We start from the raw sequence: 20158 nt of genomic DNA on the forward strand, positions 1-20158 counted from the left end.
TCTTTTTTTTATTTTAAAGAGAATAAAAAAAGAACAACAGCAAAATGCCAACAACATAGACAAAAACAAGCAAAGCAAAAACAATAAGAATGATACAGGGTTTCAGAACAAAATGATAGGAATTAACAGTGGTTGTTATATTACATATTTTTATCTTCAGCGAAGTTGGTCAGATTACCAAATGTAAGACTGAAGGGTTGATCAAACCATTCAAGAAAGTAAACTGTGTACATTTATAATGTTTTTTTTTTTTAAAATTCTCTTTAATGGATGTTCTTTTCTCTCTCTGTGGCACCTTATGCAGCCATTCACTCTTAAAAATATCCCATACTGCCTTTTTCCCAGAACAGAACTGAATATCCTAAGATTAGGAAGAGAGGAAATACTTCCTCAAAAGTTTTAGACATTAAAGTGCCATGTGAATACAAGGAAATAAGTTAATTGCTGATATATTTTCATATAGCTGTTATTCTTTGAAATATATGTCATCTGCATATCAAGTTTCATAAAAAACACTTTCTTATAAATAGTAGACTAGACAGACAAAAGACAAAGAAAGAGAGACCCAGGAAAGGAGAGACTGGAAGCATGATGCCATTTGGCTACAATAAATACTTTTCTGGCAATTTCCTGGGAAAACAACCAGCTACTATGCATGTTCTCGGTTACACATGGATCCAACTGAGAAGATCGGAGGCTAAGAGGGAAAGGAATCTATTGGTCTTATATTATGCCCATTGATAGATTGGACTCACTTTGTTCCCTTTAACCTGTTAGATATTCTCATCACTCTTACTCAGTTCATATGACAGTTACATAAAACTTTCTAGGTATTGATTAGAGAAACACTCCAAAATAATGTACTAGTTTATTTCTGACTAAGAAGCTTGGTTGTTTACTGTATTTCCATCTCATCATACTTCAGTTCATACTTTAGTCCATTATTTATGATGGTTTACCCAGGAAGAAATGGTTTTTTTATTGTCATATTGTATCTTATAGTGATACTTTTTATACAGTTTTCTTTGGCACCAGATTAAAAACTCTAGCATTTTTAAGGGATCAATTGGCAGTCCCAAACTCAGATACCTAGCATAAATTTTATGGTGGCAGTCCCAAACTAGCAGTCTTAAACTCAGATACATGGCATAAATACATGGCATAGTGATCCCAAATTCAGATACATGGCGTAAATTTTATGGTGGAGGTCTTTTGATACTGGAGATGAGAGTTGAAAACCTAAAAGTTTACATTGTGCAAAATACCAAAAGAAAGAGGAACCTTAAGTGTTTCAGATTATGTGTGGAATAAACGGGCCCCTCCCACTAACCTACTGGCAGGTGTTGAGTCAAATGCTTGATTTAATCATATTAGTGAAGATTATGGAGAAGCCTTCAGATCCCAAGGTTAGTTTGCAGTAGTGGTGGAATAGCTCAGAGGGAGCTCATGAGACGGTGATTACTACAGGAAATTTAAGATACAACCAAGAACAGTTTATTTGGTAAATTAAAAGCAGAAAGAAGGGTTGGTTAAGACTGAACTGAAGTGTATCCAGGAGCTCAGGTGTATGTGCTAAAGTTTTACCTCTCCAACAGGTAAAAGATGCCAGTGATCAATATTGAGGACCTGACAGAAAAGGACAAGCTGAAGATGGAAGTTGACCAGCTCAAGAAAGAGGTCACGCTGGAACGAATGCTGGTAAGTGCCTCATTCACTCAGATTTTATATTAAATGAGAGAGCCCGTGGAGGAAGCAGCTGAGAAAACATTTGCTACCCCTTGTTCTTTCTTTCTTTATTAGCAGAGCAGTGTGATATACTTAAGCATAAACTGTTCATATGTAAAATTCATCCAAGATTGAGAAAGTTAATTATCATAACGTAGACACTCAATCAAAGGCTTGGAAACCGGTTTTCTTTACGCAGAGGTCAGTCTGTCGTCTGTCCTTTTTAATGATCAGTAAGCTAAGAAATGTTTTAATTTTTAAACGCACTATTTTGCAAAGAGGAAAGAAGGGTGGAGGGAAAGAAAAAAGGAAGGAAAGAAGAAAAGAAGTGGAAAATATGACACACACCACATTTTAGCTGAGCATCAGAGTGAAACGTGCATACAAGCATTTTGTTTTGACTTTTCTAAATTGGCAACTTTTTTATTTGATGCAATATTTTGATGTTGTTGATATATTTCAAGTGAGGGCTTTGTCCTCCCCGGTACGGTCATGGTCAGTAATAAATGAGTACATGCTATTCTTCTTCTGCCAAGGCAGTGAGGCAAGTTCAGGCACAAGAACTTACTAATTCCTCCTAAGAGCATCTGATAGTTCTTGGAAATGGTTACCAAGAGCTCTCTTCCATTAGAAGAACAGAAATAGCACAGGAATGAGGAGTTCCACTAAACAGTGACTAATTTTTGGAAAATGTACTGAAATCTCCTTGTTTTAGGACAGGTAACAGAACACATCTGCCCTCACAAGTGATAACAGCATATCTTCTACTTTAAAAGATATCTTTTCATCAGTACAAAGTGAAAAAGGGAGTGTATAGTCTTTTCATACTTTGCTCAGAACTCTTACTCCCAATCAAAATTGGCTCGTTTGGTGTGTGAAACTGCCTCCAGCTCCCCTGCTGTCTTTTTTATACAGGCAAAACATGTTTTGCTATGAAGATAACGTTCAATCCATAGCCGGCATAAGAGCTTGGGAAACACATCACAATGTAAAGCCCTCATCTTTAGAATTTTGGGAAAATAAACTTTTGGCATAAAAGAGAGGGATTATTTTTCCCTTCATTTGACTTATTCAAAAGTTGTGTTATTATTTATATACTGTAGGTTGTTATTTTGTCAGAGATTTACTTGCCTTTAGGTTAAACTCATTTTGGAGTTTTTATTGTGGGTAAATATCACATACACTTGGGCTGCTTTAGCAGTTCCCTTCCTGCATTGCTCCACATCACCTTCTTCTTAGAAGTTAAAGTAATTTCATATTAGATGGCAAAAGTCTCTATGTCTTTCTGTCTCTGTCTCGGTCTTCATCTTCCTCTCTCTTTTTCTTTCTCTCTCTCTCCACACATGCATAGCCCTACACACATTCACATCCCCATACACAAACACACTGTCTGATTCTAGTTAGGCTGCTATGATGGACTACTGTGAACTGGATGGCTTATAAACAACAGAAATTTATTTCATTTTCTCACAGTTCTGGCAACTGGCAAGTCCAGGATCAAGGGTTTGCTCCCTCCCTCTTTCACAGATGACCACGTTTCTGCTGTGTTCTTCCATGGGGCAAGGGGCAACGAGCGCTCTGGCTTCTCTTAAGAACCCTAATCCCATTCATGAGGGCTTGGCCACTCTGAACTAATCACCTCCTCAAGGCTTTGCCTCCTAATACCATCAAGTTGAGGGTTAGAATTTCAGCATATAAAGTTTGGGGGACACAATCATTCAGCCATACATACATATATACATGCATGTACATTTATATATACATACTATACATGTATATACACATGTATTCATAGTATATATGTTGTAAGATTTTACATGAAAAAAATCAGGAAGCTAAATAACTTATGAAATGGTCACTTAGTGGACATCGCCTCTCTGGGTCCATTAAAACACTAAAGCTTTGTTTTCTCCCTAAGTCATTACTGGAATGATGCAGATGAGAGAGGAACGAGCTCATAAATGAAAAGCATGGTTCTGTGCAGCAGGCTGTGTTCCAGATGCCTGAGTTTCACCGAACCAGTTGGCCCCAGTCCCTGACCCCTTGGATTTCATGGCCTGTGCTGTCATAACCGATCACTGTAGGGGGCTTTGAAGAAAAGCTGCATTTTATAGCATCCAGGACTGGTGAGGAGCCTGGAAGTAAACCATTACTCATTCCTTTCCACCTTTGCAAGTCACATTTTTGGAGAGAAGAAAGAGGTATACTTAATATTCGCTCTGGTAACATCCGGTGACTGTCTCCAGTTGGGTTCTGCTCCATGCATCCCGTCTACTGTGAGGAAGCAGAGGCGTGGTTGATGGGGCTCCTTCACTGGAAGGTCCAGCTGGGGGTACTGTTTGGAGATACCCAGCAGAGTAGGATGGGGGCGGTGCTGTCTTCTTCTGTCCTGGGAAATTATATAGATATTTGCCTTGGCAGAAAGCAATCTTTTAAAAAGATACAGCATGAACATTTATCATAGTAAATGAATTCTCAGCATGTGCACTGTTCTGTTTCAAACTAAATGAGTCATCTCCTTCTTCTTCCTCTTAAGGTATCCAAATGTTGTGAAGAAGTGAGGGATTACGTTGAAGAACGATCTGGCGAGGATCCTCTGGTAAAGGGTATCCCCGAGGACAAAAATCCCTTCAAGGAGCTCAAAGGAGGCTGTGTGATTTCATAAAAGAAACAAACAATGTCCCTGGAGTATCTAGAATTCTAATAACAATGTAAATTTTTGTTCTCATATATAATTAAACATTACATGAATGTTGAAATTTGCAAATGTAAACTTTTAATAAAACCCAGGATATAATAACATGTAAATTTATGTTTTTCTGAAACCTTCTTTAAAAAGAGTTATTATGGTTTAGGAATAACCTGAGTTTCTAGTTCTCTGAGATGCCAGCATATATGCAATATTTTATGTTTCTCCAGTTCCCTTTCATTACTCAGAATGTGCTACCTTTAGAATAAAAGGAGGCAGACTTTTACAGTTAAACTTATTTTTAAGTAGTTACATTATAAATTTTATAGAGTCATAATTTACAGCTAGTCATATTTTTATCAATATTCCCCTTACTGAAAGAATTAGAAAGTCTGTTGCTTGGGTTCAAAGATAACTTTTATATGAAAGATATACACTGCAAAGATTTTTGCTCTACTTGTCACTGATGATGTGACTTTCTCCCAGAATACAAATGGAACTAACTCTTTTGTCTTTGGTCATAGGGCACAGTGAATTTAACCAGCAACTGAGTGAAAGTTATGACCACAAATTTAGGACACAGAGTGTTATGGTTCTGACACTACACTGCCTAATTGACTTTGGATACATTTCTTAATTCTTTCTAGGTCTCAGATGTTTTTACTGGAAGATAAAGATGTCCATGATTCCCTCCTCCCCTATTTTTGTATAGTGTAAATATTTGGTAGTGCAACTATAATACTTAGCATATTGCCTGGCACATAGTTAGACCCAGTAAGTATTAACTAGTATCATTACTAGAAAAGGAAGTGGGCGAAATTTCTTGGGCTGGGGGTATAAGTGGGCTGGGGATATAGCTTAATGGCACAGTGTCTTGCTTGGCAAGTGCAAGGTCCTGAGTTTGATTCCCAGTACCAAATAATAATAATAGTAATAATTCTAGAATCCTTTAATATAAATTTTGTTCTATCTCAGTCCCATGAAGAACTTCACTAGCACAATCTTTTCCATAGCAGGATGAGGATGAATGGTACAGAAATTGCCATTACTAACTTGCCTCTGCTTCTGTAGCCAACGACAGGTGTAATTACCCCAAATCAGAAACTACTTTTTGTCTGAGTTTTCTGATTATTAACTTGAATTTGCTGTGCTACGCTGGATGCAGTAGTCATCAGAACACTCTGAAATGCTAATTGATCGCCATTCTTTTAAAAACAAGTTTAAAATCCTCTATTTTTTGATCTAGAAGGGAGTTCAAAGTCATTCTAAGCTTAGCTCCCAGTTCAATACCCTCCAGCTTTGACCACAGTAAATGCTCAGCAAATGTCTGTTGATCTTGTTCAATCCCCTCACTTTGAAACAGAGAAAAATAAAGACTCGGAGAAGTAAATCAGAAAATTCTCTAGATCAAAACTCTGGGTATCTGGCTAAACAGTGAGCAAACACACTGTACCACACACATCTTATATGCTTTCCATCTCAAAGGATAAACTGTGGAGCCTCTTTTCTCTTGAGGAGAAATTCTTTTCCTCTTGTTTAAAAATACGAAATCCCTCTCCTCCCACTCAAGCACTTCCTGTCCCGCTTCCCCAGATATGCGTTTTCCTCCATATCTTTGTTTCCTCACGACCTCGAACATATGAATCTCTTAAGTTATTTAACACCATCAAACACACTATATACTTTATTTAGTTATGGTCTGTCTCATAGAATCTTCCATCTGTAAGGCAGTGTTTATTCAGTGAGTGTCCTAGATATCCTTTTATTCTGACTAAAATAAACACAAAGTCTTTGCTACGGCATTTAGCGACTTGTAAAGCACAGCTCTAACCGACAGTTACTTCTCATTGTCACCTTACAAGTGGAGATAGATTTTGGAGCCTGGCAGTTCTAACTTAAAACCCTCGCTCTTCCACATTATTGAGAATTTTGGACAGGCAACTACTACTCTATGAACAAATTCTTTTTCCGTGTGCATAAAATGATAGATTTGGACAGATTCTTTTTTTTGGACAGACCCTATTTTGATATTTTTATTCTAACCAGACAGGCATATTGGAAGAAACCTTAACAAATGTCTTCTATTGTTATAAATCCTATAAGAGTCCTATACTTGGCAAATAATCCTTCACATAACATCGTGCTTCCCACTTGAAATTTGATCAGGCAGATCCCTTCACCTGAAATATCTCTCTACTCATTTACCCTATTATTGATCTCATCACTCATTAATCCATAAAAACTCACTTCAGCCTTTTGAAATCCTTCTCTCCTTCTAAGAATAGCTGCTTCCCCACTACCTCAAACGTCTGAATCTCTTAAGTTATTTAACATTACTTATTATAATTTTTACAGTTACCTTAATTTCAATGCTATACCGCTAATTTCCCAAGCGTGAAACTCTGTTCATCTTTGAAACTGCCATATCAACTGACAAATTGTCTCTACAATTTGACTTCATAAATATTTAACTCAAAGAGCAGACAAAGACAGCACTTGTGAAATGTTTACATTAGCTAATTCAGAGTTTTTATGGATTAATGAATGATGAGATCAATAGCAGGGTGAGACACGGATTGTCAGCAGAATTTTGAGTGAGAGAGAAATTATGGGAAGGAAGTATAGGGGGAAAAAAAGGCCAAGCAAGGAAGGAAATGAAATCATGACTGTTCCCTCTGGGAGTGCAGCTACAAGAGTCAGTGACTGTATTGTTCAGAGTTGTTACTTCAAAGCTGGGTTACCAGGTTAAAGCGAATGCGTAAGACTACAGGGAAACAGGAAGTACTCCTGCGGACTCTTAACATTTGGCCCCAAAACAAAACTTTCTGATGTCACTGGGGAGGATGAGTTATAGATTCGATAATACATCATTTGAGATGGTTGAACTTTGAAGGTACTTTACATACAAGGACAAGTTTAAGCTTTAGCAAAAACAACAGCAAAGCAACTCACCATTATTTGTATTAAGCCTGATTTGATTGGATTTTTTATTTATTTTATTTTATTTTATTTTATTTTATTTTTGTCTTTTTGAGGCAGGATCTCACTAGGCAGTTCAGGCCAGCCCTGAGCTCACTTTGTAGCCCAGGCTGGTCTCAAACTCACAGTGATCTTCCTGCCTCAGCCTCCTGAGTGCTGGGATTACAGGCCTGCACCCCCATGCCCAGCATGCTTTGATTTTAGACAGATTCCAAAACAAAGTAAATCTCAAACTTCCTAAATTCCTGAAAGTATTTTATCAATATCAGGAAAATAGTTAACTGAGCAAGGAAAATGATCAATTATATATGATGAGAATTAAAGTTTTATAGGGACAATATTGATACATTGTTTTGATATTATGAATTGTACTTACTTATTGAGGTAATTGGCACATCAGACCCATATTGTCCTATCACTTGACTCCTCCATCTAGAAAACAGATCTTATGTACATAGTTACTTGGAATAAGCATGTTGCTCAAAACTGCCATGTGATTATCATAACAGATTGAATCAAGTATCAAGTGAACAAAGAATGCATCAACTGTATGCCAAATGTCAGGCATGGTGGTGCACGCCTGTAATCCCAGCACTCAGGAGGCTGAGCCAGGAGGATCCTTGTGAGTTTGAGGCCAACCTGGGCTACAAAGTGACCTCAAGGCCAGCATGAACTGCACAGTGAGACCCTGTCTCAAAAAAAAAAAAAAAAAAAAAAAAATACGCGCCAAATACCCTTCATGGGGCTGGGAATTTAGCTTACTGGCACAGCGCCTACCTGGCAAGTGCAAGGTCGTGAGTTTGATTCCTGGTACTGGAAGAAAAACAAAAAAAAGAAACCAAATACCTTTCATAAAGAAATTACCTTTTCCATTCTGAATGTGTTTTGTTTTATGTTTTTATTTTTTGAAACAGGGTCTTGCTACATATCCCAGGCTGGTTTGGATTTTGAGATCCAATGGCCTTAGCCTCCTAGGTGCTAGGATTACAGACAGTGCCATCAAACCTGGTTCTAAAGAAAAATACAAAAAAAAAAAAAACAAAAAAACAACCCCAAACTATCATTTTAATGACCTAAACAGTCACTTTTTACATCATAAATTTTAGAAAGGCAGAATTTAGGACTTAACCTTGTATATTTACAGAAAAGGCATTGAGAATGTGTTGATTTCAAGTTAATATTAAAGCAGTTCCAATATAACTTCTTTCAATATTTTATGTAGTGTTTTCTTCATATAATTTTAATCACATAAATATCAGAAAATAATTAAGAATGAATATGATTTTCTCCTTTTTGAATGTCAAAGTAAAACTTTCATGGTCTTTCCTCTTATAATTTAAAAGTGAAAAAAAGTTACTATTAAACAGGTTCATTTAAACATTTGTCAAAATACAGTGGGCTTTTTTTTTTTTTTTTTTTTTTTTTGGTTTTTCTCCGGTACTGGGAACCGAACTTCACAACCTTGTGCTTGCCAGGCAGGCGCTTTTGCTGCTGAGCTAAATCCCCAACCCCTACAGTGAGCTTTTAATAAAAATTCACTTCTGGTTAAACCTGTCCGTTTTACTACAAAGTGATTTCATGCCATACTATTTTTGTAAAATGATTTTCAGTAGGAGTATTGTATGGAAGATAAGAAATTAGTTAGCACTAAGCACCACGTTTGGACACCACTAAGACAAACTTATTCAAAATTTGTTTATTCAAAACTTTGTTTCTTCTGGGCTGTGGGGTAGCTCAGTGGTAGAGCCCTTGCCTAGCATGTGAGACACTCTAGATTGGAACCCCAGCCTCACAAAAAAGAAAAAGTATTTACTTAAAACTTTTGCACATTGCTGATAGAATAGTTCTGTAAGAATACATGAAAAATTGTAATACCGTTCTTCTTTGGAACGTAAATTCAGTGCCAAAGGATAGGGGTTACATACTCTTGTTAAAAAGAAAAAAGTTTACTCCTCATTTTAGCTTTTAAGATTGAAAGCAACCACAAAATATTTTTCAGAATGCTGTGCAATTATGGGATATCAACATTTCACCATTCATTTTAGATTAACTTGCTTATCACTGTGCACTTATATGATAATGCAAAGTAAAAACAACAGTAGACAATTGCATATTAGTGTCTAATTTAAGCCTCATAATACCATAGAAAACGTTAAAGAATTAACATGGTATATAAATATGTACCCCTGCATAGAACTAGATGAAAACTTCCAGGCCAAAATAATTCTATTTTTATGACCTAGAACAGATGTATTCACCTTAATTTACTTATCCAACTCATTTAATTTTGGTGCTGGACTTCTTTTAATTTAGGCTCCATTACATTCATTACTTTCATCCACTTGTTGAAATTATTTTTAACCAACCTTTTAAAGTAAAGAAATAGGAAATGGCTAAAACAATGAATCCATTCTGGAGAAACATTCGAGTTTGACTTGACTCATGTTTACTAAGAAATAAAACTTCAGCAGATGAGGAAACTTCTAAATCTAGGTGATCCCAGGTATTCCAAATATAGAAAACAAACCTCCCAAAGTTTTTTGTGTGAGAGTGATTTAACCTACCTGGACACATCCGTGCTTCCCGGAAAATAAGACCTAACCGGAAAATAATCAACTTTGAAAACCAGAGTTCAAAAGCGCAAGCTCCAATCACTTTGCTCGCCTGATATTCCAGGGAATCAGAGAACAGTTCCTGGTGTCTAAGGTCATGAACTCTGAAATATTTAGCTAAGGCCTCCAACTGTTCCTTAACCATTAGGAGGTTATTTTTGGAGAGAAAGAAAAATATTTGACTGCCGGGAAACGTTTTGCAACATTTGTGGTTTTCTTCTTCTATTCTTTGGAGCTATTAACAATGCTTTAGCTCATGAGCTCATGCTCAAAGGGAAAGTTTATACTGCATTTTTTTTTTTACTGCATTTAAACGTTTCTTCGCTCCAGACACTCTTCCTAGCTGTAGAGAGCAACAGTGTCATTTTCCAGGAAACAGAGAACCCCAACCGAAGCGATGACGTCACCGCCTACATCTAGTGGGGGTCAAGAATTCCGGGTCCTCGGAGGATGAGGAGAGGAGAGCCAGGCAAAACCAATCATTGCAAATCGTGAAAGGGGCAAATAAATTCTGCTGGTCGGGATGCAGATGATCACTGAACGACAGAGGACGTCCACGCAGCTCGAACACAGGGTTCCTATCCGAATCCCCTGTTCCTCCCTCCTCCCAAATTGTATAAACTCCCTTTCGGGCCCGCAGGGGTGAACATCCCCAGCGTGCTGGAGGGTATTTCGGAGATAACAGCAGCCTTTCCGTTTGCATGGTGTTTAGCTCAAGCTTGCCCACTGTACAGATGGAAAACTTTCAGACTGCCAAGTTTTACAACTTTTGGAAAGGTGAAGGGCCGTTATTTCCTGCTGGATAAAGTCCTCTATTTCCGTGTTTCACAAACAAAACCCAGATGTGATTTAGAAAAGCAAAAATAATAATAATAATAATAAATAAATTAGTGGTCCAGCAGGCTTGACCCAGCCTCCCCCGGCGGGGCGTCTGCACCTTGGCCCTGCCCAGCCCAGCCCCGCAGGCCGCCAGGGCTGGGGACCCGCGCGACAGCCAGGGTGCGAGAGTCCGGCCTCCGGGCAGGGCTGGCCCGGCAGAAGTCCGGAGGAAGCCGAGCCGGGGCGGGGGCGTCACGTCCTGCCGGCCCCCAGTCACCTCGGGAGGCGCCCAGGGCTCCACCGCGGGGCCACGATGCCCGCGCTGCACATCGAGGATTTGCCCGAGAAGGAAAAGCTGAAGATGGAAGTGGAGCAACTTCGAAAGGAGGTCAAGTTGCAGAGACAGCAGGTAAGGGGGCCGCCGCAGAGCCGCCTCTCTGCAAAGCGCAGCGGGGCCAGCGCCGCCTGGCAGGGACACCCGGACCGGAGCTGTGAGTTCGTGCAGCTTTTTCCGAGGGGACGCTGTGCAGGGCCTGGGAACTGCCCGGGCTCGGGAACCCTAGCAAAAAGGAAAGCAAAAGCCCTGACAGCGAAGGACACACTTCAGTGGGGAATGGGGAGCAGTGGGGATCGGTGGGGACCGGACACAAAGTCCCGCTTGTCCTGGACGGCTGCTCCCAAAACCCGACTTGTAGGAAAAAGGCAGATGGCCACTTCCTCACGAAAGAGCCCTCCTAAAACCATCTTTAAAAGTTTCCCGAGCTTTCAGTTTTACCAGTGGCCTTCAGGGATGGGCTAAGACGGTTCCCTGCGGCTTGCGTGCGGAAGGTCAGAATTTCTATTTTTATTTATTTGTAAATTTCCTCCCTTTATAGTAATTATCCACTTTATGCTGTCCATGAGTGCATAATGGACTCATGTTTATGAATAAATAATTATATCTACACCGAGGTGAATACAGTTGCAATTAAAAAATTTTAGAACTCACTGCTAGGGGTTACAAGTTCACGGAGAGCATTAAGTCCCGGCATTTAGAAGTCGCCACTGAGACTTGGAGGGTTTGTAATTTTTGCCTCAATTTCTTAATAGCCACGGGAGCTTTCACTACGACACTCGTCTTTCGTCCTGTCCTGTTTTACACAGGCTAGCAACCTCTTTTGGAAAGACCTTTAGAGAGATGCTTTTTAAAGGAAATCTTTTCTCCGCAGCCCCCTCCCCCAAATTGAACAGGTTCTATTTATAATTTAATACTTGAAAAAAATAAGAGGAACAATACAAATGCAGCAAATACTGGGAATATGCTCCCTTGCTGTCTTGTTTTGCCTGTGTTAGTAACAGGGGCCTTAGACTTCTTGAGGGACGACTTGAAGAATCTGGTTTTTTAAGTTTTACTTTTTACACGGTTCTTTGCTCAACTTTAGCTTTCTATTTCCTAATTCCAAATCCTAGCTTTTCCTGGGTGTTGTCTTTTCTTTCCATGTGGAGGATTTTGTGACTTTAAAAGTATCAGTGTGTTCACAGAGATAAACGCAGTTACAAGGCCCAATTATTAAGCTTGACTCTTGAAGGTGAGTCATTTTCCCTGGGGGGGGGGGGCAGAGCCCACAATAAAGCAAATGTCCACCGCTTACATTTCTTTTTTTCTTTTCCCCTGAGGGGTTACGTATTCACCAGCGTTGCATATACGAAAGTAACCCGTTGCTGGTGCCAAGTTGGAATATCTTAATATTTGGGATCACTGTGCAGAATTTACAGGGGAAAAAACAGACAAGTCTCTTTCATTTCTTTAAAGTTTCAAGTTAGATAATGAGCAGTGTCCTGGGTGCAAGGGACATCGTAAAAATCAAACCTCATTCCTGAGCAGTTTCTCCCTGCCGGCAGCCCTGCCCCTTAGAACACACCCTGCAGCCTTTGCTTTCCAGCTCCTGCCACCCCTGGTGTGTGGCAGAGGGAGAGAAGCCTTCAGAACACAGGGAGAGGTATCTAGGTCTTAATCATTTTCAAACATATTTTATTCCGCACTGTGAATTAGTGCACAACAAGCATTTCAGCTCTTTAGACACTGTTCTACCTTGCTTTAAGAATAAAAGCCGGGAGTGGTGGTGCATAATCCCAGCATTCCAGAGGCTGAGTCAGGAGGATCACTTCTAGTTCAAGCCCAGCCTGGGCTACAAAGTGAGTTCAAGGCTAGCATGAACTGCATAGCAAAACCCTGTCTCAAACACACACACACACACACACACACACACACACACACACACAGAGGAATAAAAACCCTGAGTCACAGACAGGTTAGTTAGTTCCTCACTAAGGACCACAGAGTGAGCACCAAGTACTTACAAACACTGTTCTATCACTCATGTCTGAGCCCTGTCCCTGGCTAAGGCCAAGGAGACAAATTCACAGGTTGTGTCTAATTAATTACCAACCAGATATATCCTCTTGATCATGGAAGCAAAGGCACCACAGGAATAATTTTTCACCGCTGGAGACGATGGCCTCTTCACAAACCTAATGAAAGAGGATCTGTTAGAGTAAGTACGATGTGAAGAATGTGACTCTCACCTAGAAATTTTCCTACAGCCACGGGCTCCGAGGGTGGACGCTAGCTTCCTCAGTTTTGGATTCATTTAAAATGCACACACTGTGAAGGTCAGCAAAACTGAGAGCAAATGTTACCCGAAAGAATGGTCCTTGAGCACATTTTATTTTACAGTATGTTAAGTCAGATAATGACATCACCCGCTTTTAAGCTTTCTTTCTTTCTTTACTGTGGTACTGGGTATTAGACTGATGACCTTCACCCTGACCTACAGCCCCAGCCTCCTACCCCCTTTTTAATTTTTTTAAAATTCGGAGACAGGGTCTCCCTGAGTGGTCCAGGAAACACCTGACTTTTCAGTCCTGCTTCAGCTTCCGGCGGTGCTGGGATTACAGGCTTTAGATCAGTGGCCTCCATATTGCTTTTTTTTTTTTTTTTGTACTGAGAATCAGACTCAGGAGCTTGCGCTTGCCAGGCAGGTGCTTGCGCCGCTGAGCTACATCCCTGGCCCTCCATGCTGCTGTACGAAGAACTGCCCTTTAGGATGTGTGAGTGAAATAATAAAGTTTCTATTTTTCTCTAGTTTTCTATCTCATCCCTTTAATTACCACTTTGTTTTGTAATTACACATGATGCATTAACACTGTGGTCTCTGAATTCACTTATAAGTAAATATTATGCGCGTTTTAGGAGGCATATGCAAACATGTTTTAGTGATAACCATTAAAACAGTTTGAAACTACCAATCTAGATTATAAATTCAGTGGGATCATTTGCCCACTCTGATGTGTCTCCACGGCAGTTTGCTAGAACTATAATTTTTACTTCTAATGTTTTACTAGTAATACAGACCTTTATTAAGACAGTAATCCTTCTTCTGCCTCCCCGCTACCCCACCGCCACCTTCCTAGTTGCAGCCAGGGACATAGCTCAGCGGCACATTGCCTGCCTGGCAAGCGCAAGGTCCTGAGTTCCATTCCTGGTACAAACAAAACAAAATGAAACAACTATCCTAGTTGAAATTTGTCTCTTAAGGATAGTTTTTTTCCCCCACCTCTTTTGCATTGTAGAAAAAGTTTAAGCCGATTGTGTAAACACAAAAATATCTAAGAAACCTGGTAAGTCTGTGATCATGGCTATAACCTGGCAGGAGGGAACTCTGAGCAGACCCACAAAGGGAAGTATTACGGCAACTCCAGCCTTTCCAGTGCCTGGCTGTTACTAATGTGTCTGTTAATGTGAAATTCCAGAATTTGGGACACACTCCAAAGTGAGAGGTGTCACATAACACCCCCCCCAGCACTTGGGAATTACCTGCCACTGCTCTAAAAATACGTCAAAAATGTTGTAACTGTATTTTAACAGAGGAAGGAAAAAAAATGTGTGAGTCATAATGAATAGATACTGCTGGGAAAGATCTATTGAATACAGTGACTTTCAAACTTTTCTAACTTTGACCGGTAGTAAGAAATATACTTCACATAGACTGTATTTTATATAGAAATAGAATAGAATAAAATGATTAGCATCCAGCACAGAGATAATATACATATATCAATATTTTAAAAACACATTTAAAGCTGATTAACTCAGTTGTAGTACTTTCACAACACGATTCTGAGAAAGTTTGAGCATGCCTGACCCTACTGCATTCTTTCTTTTCTCTTCTGCCCTTCAGGTGTCTAAATGTTCGGAAGAAATAAAGAACTATATTGAAGAACGTTCTGGGGAGGATCCCCTGGTGAAGGGAATTCCAGAAGACAAGAATCCCTTTAAAGAAAAAGGCAGCTGCGTTATTTCATAAATAACACCCGGGAGAAACTCTATCCTCAACAGCAGAGCTCAACTATTTCAGTTTGCCCAAGTAAACGCTACATATCTTTTAAGGAAGAAGAAACTAATCTTACCGGAGACTCCCCACTGTGTACGTGGGGTGATGCGTAAAAGCGCATCTGCTTTTCCTTTTTTGAGCACTATCCATCCGTTTAGCAGGAAGCATATCCACGGCTGCACAATTATGGAATTAAGGACATTATCGTGCATGACTCAGCTCTTTCAGTATCTTGCTTGATGCCTCAAATAAAGTTCTATCTTGGGAAAATGAATGTTGGTGTTTTACGAAAGCACATTTTTCGCCATTCACTTTTATATTCCACTCTGTAGTCTTTCAGTGGTTGGGATATACATCAACAGATTAGGTGGTGTGATAGATCAGGTCTCCAATCCAGCTCTTTCTGCTCTCCATAAATTCTGACTTTGGGAATGTGTTTGTTCTAATCCTCACTATTAGAAAAAGAGCAAGCAGCCGGGTGTGGTGGCACAAGCCTGTAATCCCAGCACTCGGGAGGCTGAGGCAGGAGGATCCTTGCGAGTTTGAGGACAGCCTGGGCTACAAAGTGAGCTCAAGGCCAGCCTGAACTGCATAGCGAGACCTTGTCTCAAAAAGACAAAAAAGAAAAAGAAAAAGAGCTGGCAGAATTCCTGATAGCATCTACAGGAGTTAGATGACCTGAGGCAGGAATCAGGACACCATATCTCCATGATCCTTTATTTCCCCAGCGTGTGGTATCCTCATTTAGATCTTACCACAATGTTCCCACTGCCATAGCCATGGGAACAACGCTGCCTGGGAACTGGGAAAGCACCCTTCCTCCTTTCTGTGCAAGGCAAGAGCTCTACTGCTGAGCCACATCCCCGGTTGGCTTTGGGCTGGTGCTTTTGCCTCACAGAACTGAGCTGCGGAAGTGCTCTCTGTGTGGGTGTGGTTCTGCTCCAGCTCTGCGGAGCTAATACAGACACTCAAATCTCAGCACCCACTCCAGCCAGCCTTTCCCAAGAGCTCCAGGCCAACCATGCCGCTTTTTCTCCTCCTCCAAATGAAACCATGAGTCTTGTCCCATTTAAAAAATAAGTTTGGCCTTTTGCTTACTGATTTGTAGGAATTTCCCCTTTAATCTGACCGTGGTGCTGCAAAGACTTTGTCTCTGGCTCTAACTTCTCTTTCCGTTGTGACCTTAGCTTTGGTGCCTTTAACCGCAGCAAGAGAGTGCAACACAGGATACATTTCCTGCTCCAAGGAGACCCTTCTAAGCAATTTTTCTCTTTTTCCTGTGTCTTTTAGTTGGAAATTCCTCCAGGTTTGGATCAAAAGTAAACAAAAACCTTTCAGATTAGCTCTATCTCAAGAGAGCTTAGTATGAGCTTGTCCTATGATTCCAAACATGGTACCAGAAACCCACGTTTCTCCTCACCTGGGTCTTTTCTCCCACTTAGACATGGAAATGTACCTTCCTTTTCAAGTCAGAGACACCTGTGTCTGTAACATCTTCCTAAAGTACATCAGCTGCCTTACTCTGATTATGTATTTTCTTTTCCCACCCGGAAAGAAACAAGATAGCCATGCTTGTGACAATGTACATGATACAAATCCTAAAGCAATGGTATGTGCTTCAGTTTCTGCCATTTGTCCAGTCTCACATCAGTGAGAGTCCAGGGATAATGTGGCAGAGAGCGATAGGAAAGGCATTTCTTGCAAGCACCATAGAGCAATCAGTATTTGGCCTGTGTGGCTGCTATGAGTCCTGTAACATTTAACCCAGCATGAGATTTTAGTATCTTGGTGCTTATTAAGTTTTACTTTAATAAGCTGTTCCATATTTTTTTCCATTTATCAATTTTTCTTTTGTACTGTAAGAAAGCAAATATCTATCCCAGTCACTGGTGAGGCAGACTGAATCACCTGCTTCCACACCGAGGACAGAGACAGCACGGTCACCTCTAACTTCTTGACAGCTGTGCTTACCAGGCTATATCCTATTTTTACCTATCTATTTACCTAGCTCTTACCTAATTATTTAGGCATATATTTACCTATCTATTCCTTCATAACCCCAGATTAATCTTTTGTTTTCATGTCTCTTTCAAGCATACTTTTTCCTAGTGAATCTCCAATTTAGTAGGTGTTTCTACTAAATCTAAATTTGTTATTTGGTTCTTACTGTTTCATTACTGTAACCCAGCTAGACATGGTGGCGCATGCTTGTAATCCTAGCACTTGGGAAGCTGAGGCAGGAGGATCATTGCAAGTTTGAGACCAGCGTGGGCTGCAAAGTGAGTTCAAGTCCAGCCTGAACTGCATAGCAAGACCCTGTCTCAAAAAGACAAAAAAAAAAAAAATTACTGTAACCCAGCAAAAAAAGAGCATAATAAAAACTATCATTTTTTAAGTGTGCATGTACAAAAAGCTTAATAACTGGTAGTAGGAAAAAACATAGCAACTGGGTGCATATATTATGAAAGTATAATAAAAGTAACACTAAGAATTTAAATCATATGTTCAGTTTCTTACAAATATATAATTGTGTGATCACTTGATATTGATTAAAATAGTTGCCATGTTTTGTACATCAAGAATTAAATTCTTTATTTTTCTTATCTTTTTGAGACAGGGTCTCACTATTCAGTTCAGGTTGGTCTTGAACTCACAATGATCCTCCTGTCTCAGCCTTCTGAGTGCTGGGATTACAGGCTTGCACCACCACACACGGCTGTAAGATTTAAATTCTATAAGCTTGATCCAGTTTATCAGTTTTTCCTATTATGGATCATACACTTGTTATCAAGTCTAAGGAACTATTTACCTACTCTTAGTCCGCAAAACTTCCTTCTATGATTTTTCTGAAAGTTTTATAGTTTTATGCTTTGTTTGCTAAATCCACGGTCCACTTTGAGGTAATTTTTACATAAGATGTGAAGTTTATATAGAGGTCCTATCTACCATATTTTCCTGAAAATAAGATCTAACCAGAAAATAAGCCCTAGCATGATTTTTCAGAATGCTCATAAGACCTATCATAAACATAACACCCAGTTTAGATTGTCAGCCAGATAGAAGCATCTAATATGCCCAATGCAACAATGATGGATATACCTATTGAGTCATAAAATAATATTAATATGAAATATAAATAAATATTTGCCTTAATGAAATATAAATATTTCAAATATAATGAAATATATTTAATGAATATATGAAATATAAATAAATATCAATGAAATAGAAATAAATATTTTTAATGAAGTATAAATATTTACTGCAATACTTAAAATAAATAATATTAATTATAATTAAGTAGTGTATAGTGTTTGTAAATACCCAAGTAGCATTACACAGTATTACAAAAATAAATATAGACTTTTGTACATGAATAAATGAATAAATATATATGGTTGACCTTGAAAAAAATAGACCATCTCCTGAATATAAGTCCTTTCATATTTTCTTGGAGCAAAAATTAATATAAGATGCAGTGTTGTTTTGGGGTAAATTTTTCTCTTTCTCCCTTTCCTTTCCTTTCCTTTCCTTTCATCTATCTGCCAATGAATGTCTAATTGCTCCAGTACAATTTATTCACAAAGCTATCAGTCTGCCATTAAATGGCTTTTGCTCTTTTATCAAAAATTAGGCATGTGTGGGTGGGTCTCTTTCTGAGTGTTCTTTCTCTTCTGTTCATTTGTGTGTCTATGTGTCAGTACCATGCTCTCTTTCTACAGCTGCACAGTAAGCAGTAATATCAGGAGGGGAGACTACCTCCCCTTAGTCTTTCCCACATTTGAAAGACATTAGTTAAAAATAGATCATTCAGACATGTGACATCTTTATTGAGTTTTCTAATATGAATACGCTGTGTATTTTCAAATATTTTGATCTTTGATTTCATTCACCAATATTTTATAATTCTTGTTATATTTATCTTATATACATTTTACTATATTTATATCTGCGTAATTAATTTTCTTTGGAAAAATTGCAAATGGTGCTGCTGTTTTACTTTCTACATGATTTTTGTTAGTATCTAGAAATGCAATTTATTAGTATGTCTTGCAACTTCAGTAAGATCACTTATTCCTTCTGAGAGGGATTTTGTGGGATATGTATGCAGTCAGTCCTCTATAAATAAAAAGAGTTTTCTTTTTCTTTCCTATCTGTGTTTTCTTGTCTTATTGCAGTGACTAGACCTTCCAGTACTATGTTAAATTGTAGTGGTCTAAGTTGATGGAAAATTTCATCAATAATTTATTTTAAATGTATGAAATGGATCTTTAAAATCATGATTTAAAAAGCAATTTGGTAATATCTAAAATCAAGAATGTTAAGAACAAACTTTAAAGCTTTTAGTGAAAATATACAGAAGAATATAACCTATAGGTAGAGAAAATTGTCACCCACCCACCCACACACACACACACACACACACACACACCAAGGGATAAGATAGAACTTTGTTCTATTTGATTACATTAAAATTAAAGTATTTGTTTTGCAGGCAGCTGGAAAAACAGCAGGCAGCTGAGGGCAAAGAGCTCTCCTAGCCTTAGATCACACCAGGAGGCACAAAGCCTCAGCAACGCCAGAGGAACAAAGCAGACCTGAACAGCACCGCAAGGTTTAGAAAACCAGATGGCTATTGGAACCGAAGCTGTCAAAAGTAGATCAAACCCCTGTACAAAACACATACAGGATGACTCCCTGCTAAAACAAAAAGCTTAAATAGGATCAATAGTCTCCTCACCTAGCAGCTAAAATGTCCATGACAAAATTGAAAAATCTATGTTATAACCAAAAACAGAGGGGAAAAAAAAAAAAAAAACCCACACAATCTGAGCAAGAAAAACAAAATAACCAACAGATGCCAATAGCAACAGGATTTAGATACTGGGATCATCTGATATGAATTTTAAAGCTACCATTACAACAGTGCTTCAAAAATCAATGATAAACCCACTTGAAAC

The 20158-nt window shown here is 39.0% G+C and overlaps 2 protein-coding genes and 1 long non-coding RNA gene across 5 annotated transcripts; 2 read left to right on the forward strand and 1 right to left on the reverse strand.

Annotated features, from left to right (window-relative positions):
• The first annotated feature begins 229 nt into the window (after positions 1-229).
• Gngt1 (guanine nucleotide binding protein (G protein), gamma transducing activity polypeptide 1) lies at positions 230-4533 on the forward strand. 2 transcript variants are annotated; one of them, XM_005388038.1, is made up of 3 exons: positions 230-1501; positions 1596-1698; positions 4262-4533. In XM_005388038.1, exons 2-3 carry the CDS (start codon positions 1603-1605, stop codon positions 4388-4390), a joined length of 225 nt encoding a protein of 74 aa, XP_005388095.1. In that variant the 5' UTR covers positions 230-1501; positions 1596-1602; the 3' UTR covers positions 4391-4533. The 2 variants fall into 2 exon arrangements, with proteins under 2 accessions (XP_005388095.1, XP_013371487.1); XM_013516033.1 differs by having other exon boundaries at positions 230-1698.
• LOC102010512 lies at positions 1613-10910 on the reverse strand. Of its 2 annotated transcripts, none has more exons than XR_261522.2 (3): positions 9958-10910; positions 7770-7825; positions 1613-4114 (listed from the first exon to the last, which is right to left on the reverse strand). It is a non-coding gene; the product is annotated as an uncharacterized LOC102010512 (long non-coding RNA). The 2 variants fall into 2 exon arrangements; XR_001234668.1 differs by having other exon boundaries at positions 7770-7838.
• A 62-nt stretch (positions 10911-10972) lies between these two features.
• On the forward strand, positions 10973-15471 carry Gng11 (guanine nucleotide binding protein (G protein), gamma 11). Its single transcript, XM_005388039.2, has 2 exons — positions 10973-11233; positions 15045-15471. Exons 1-2 carry the CDS (start codon positions 11138-11140, stop codon positions 15168-15170), a joined length of 222 nt encoding a protein of 73 aa, XP_005388096.1. The 5' UTR covers positions 10973-11137; the 3' UTR covers positions 15171-15471.
• Positions 15472-20158: the final 4687 nt, after the last annotated feature.

The sequence above is a fragment of the Chinchilla lanigera genome, unplaced genomic scaffold, assembly GCF_000276665.1.
Source record: "Chinchilla lanigera isolate Chin_1 unplaced genomic scaffold, ChiLan1.0 scaffold00031, whole genome shotgun sequence".
Taxonomy (NCBI): Eukaryota; Metazoa; Chordata; class Mammalia; order Rodentia; family Chinchillidae; genus Chinchilla; species Chinchilla lanigera.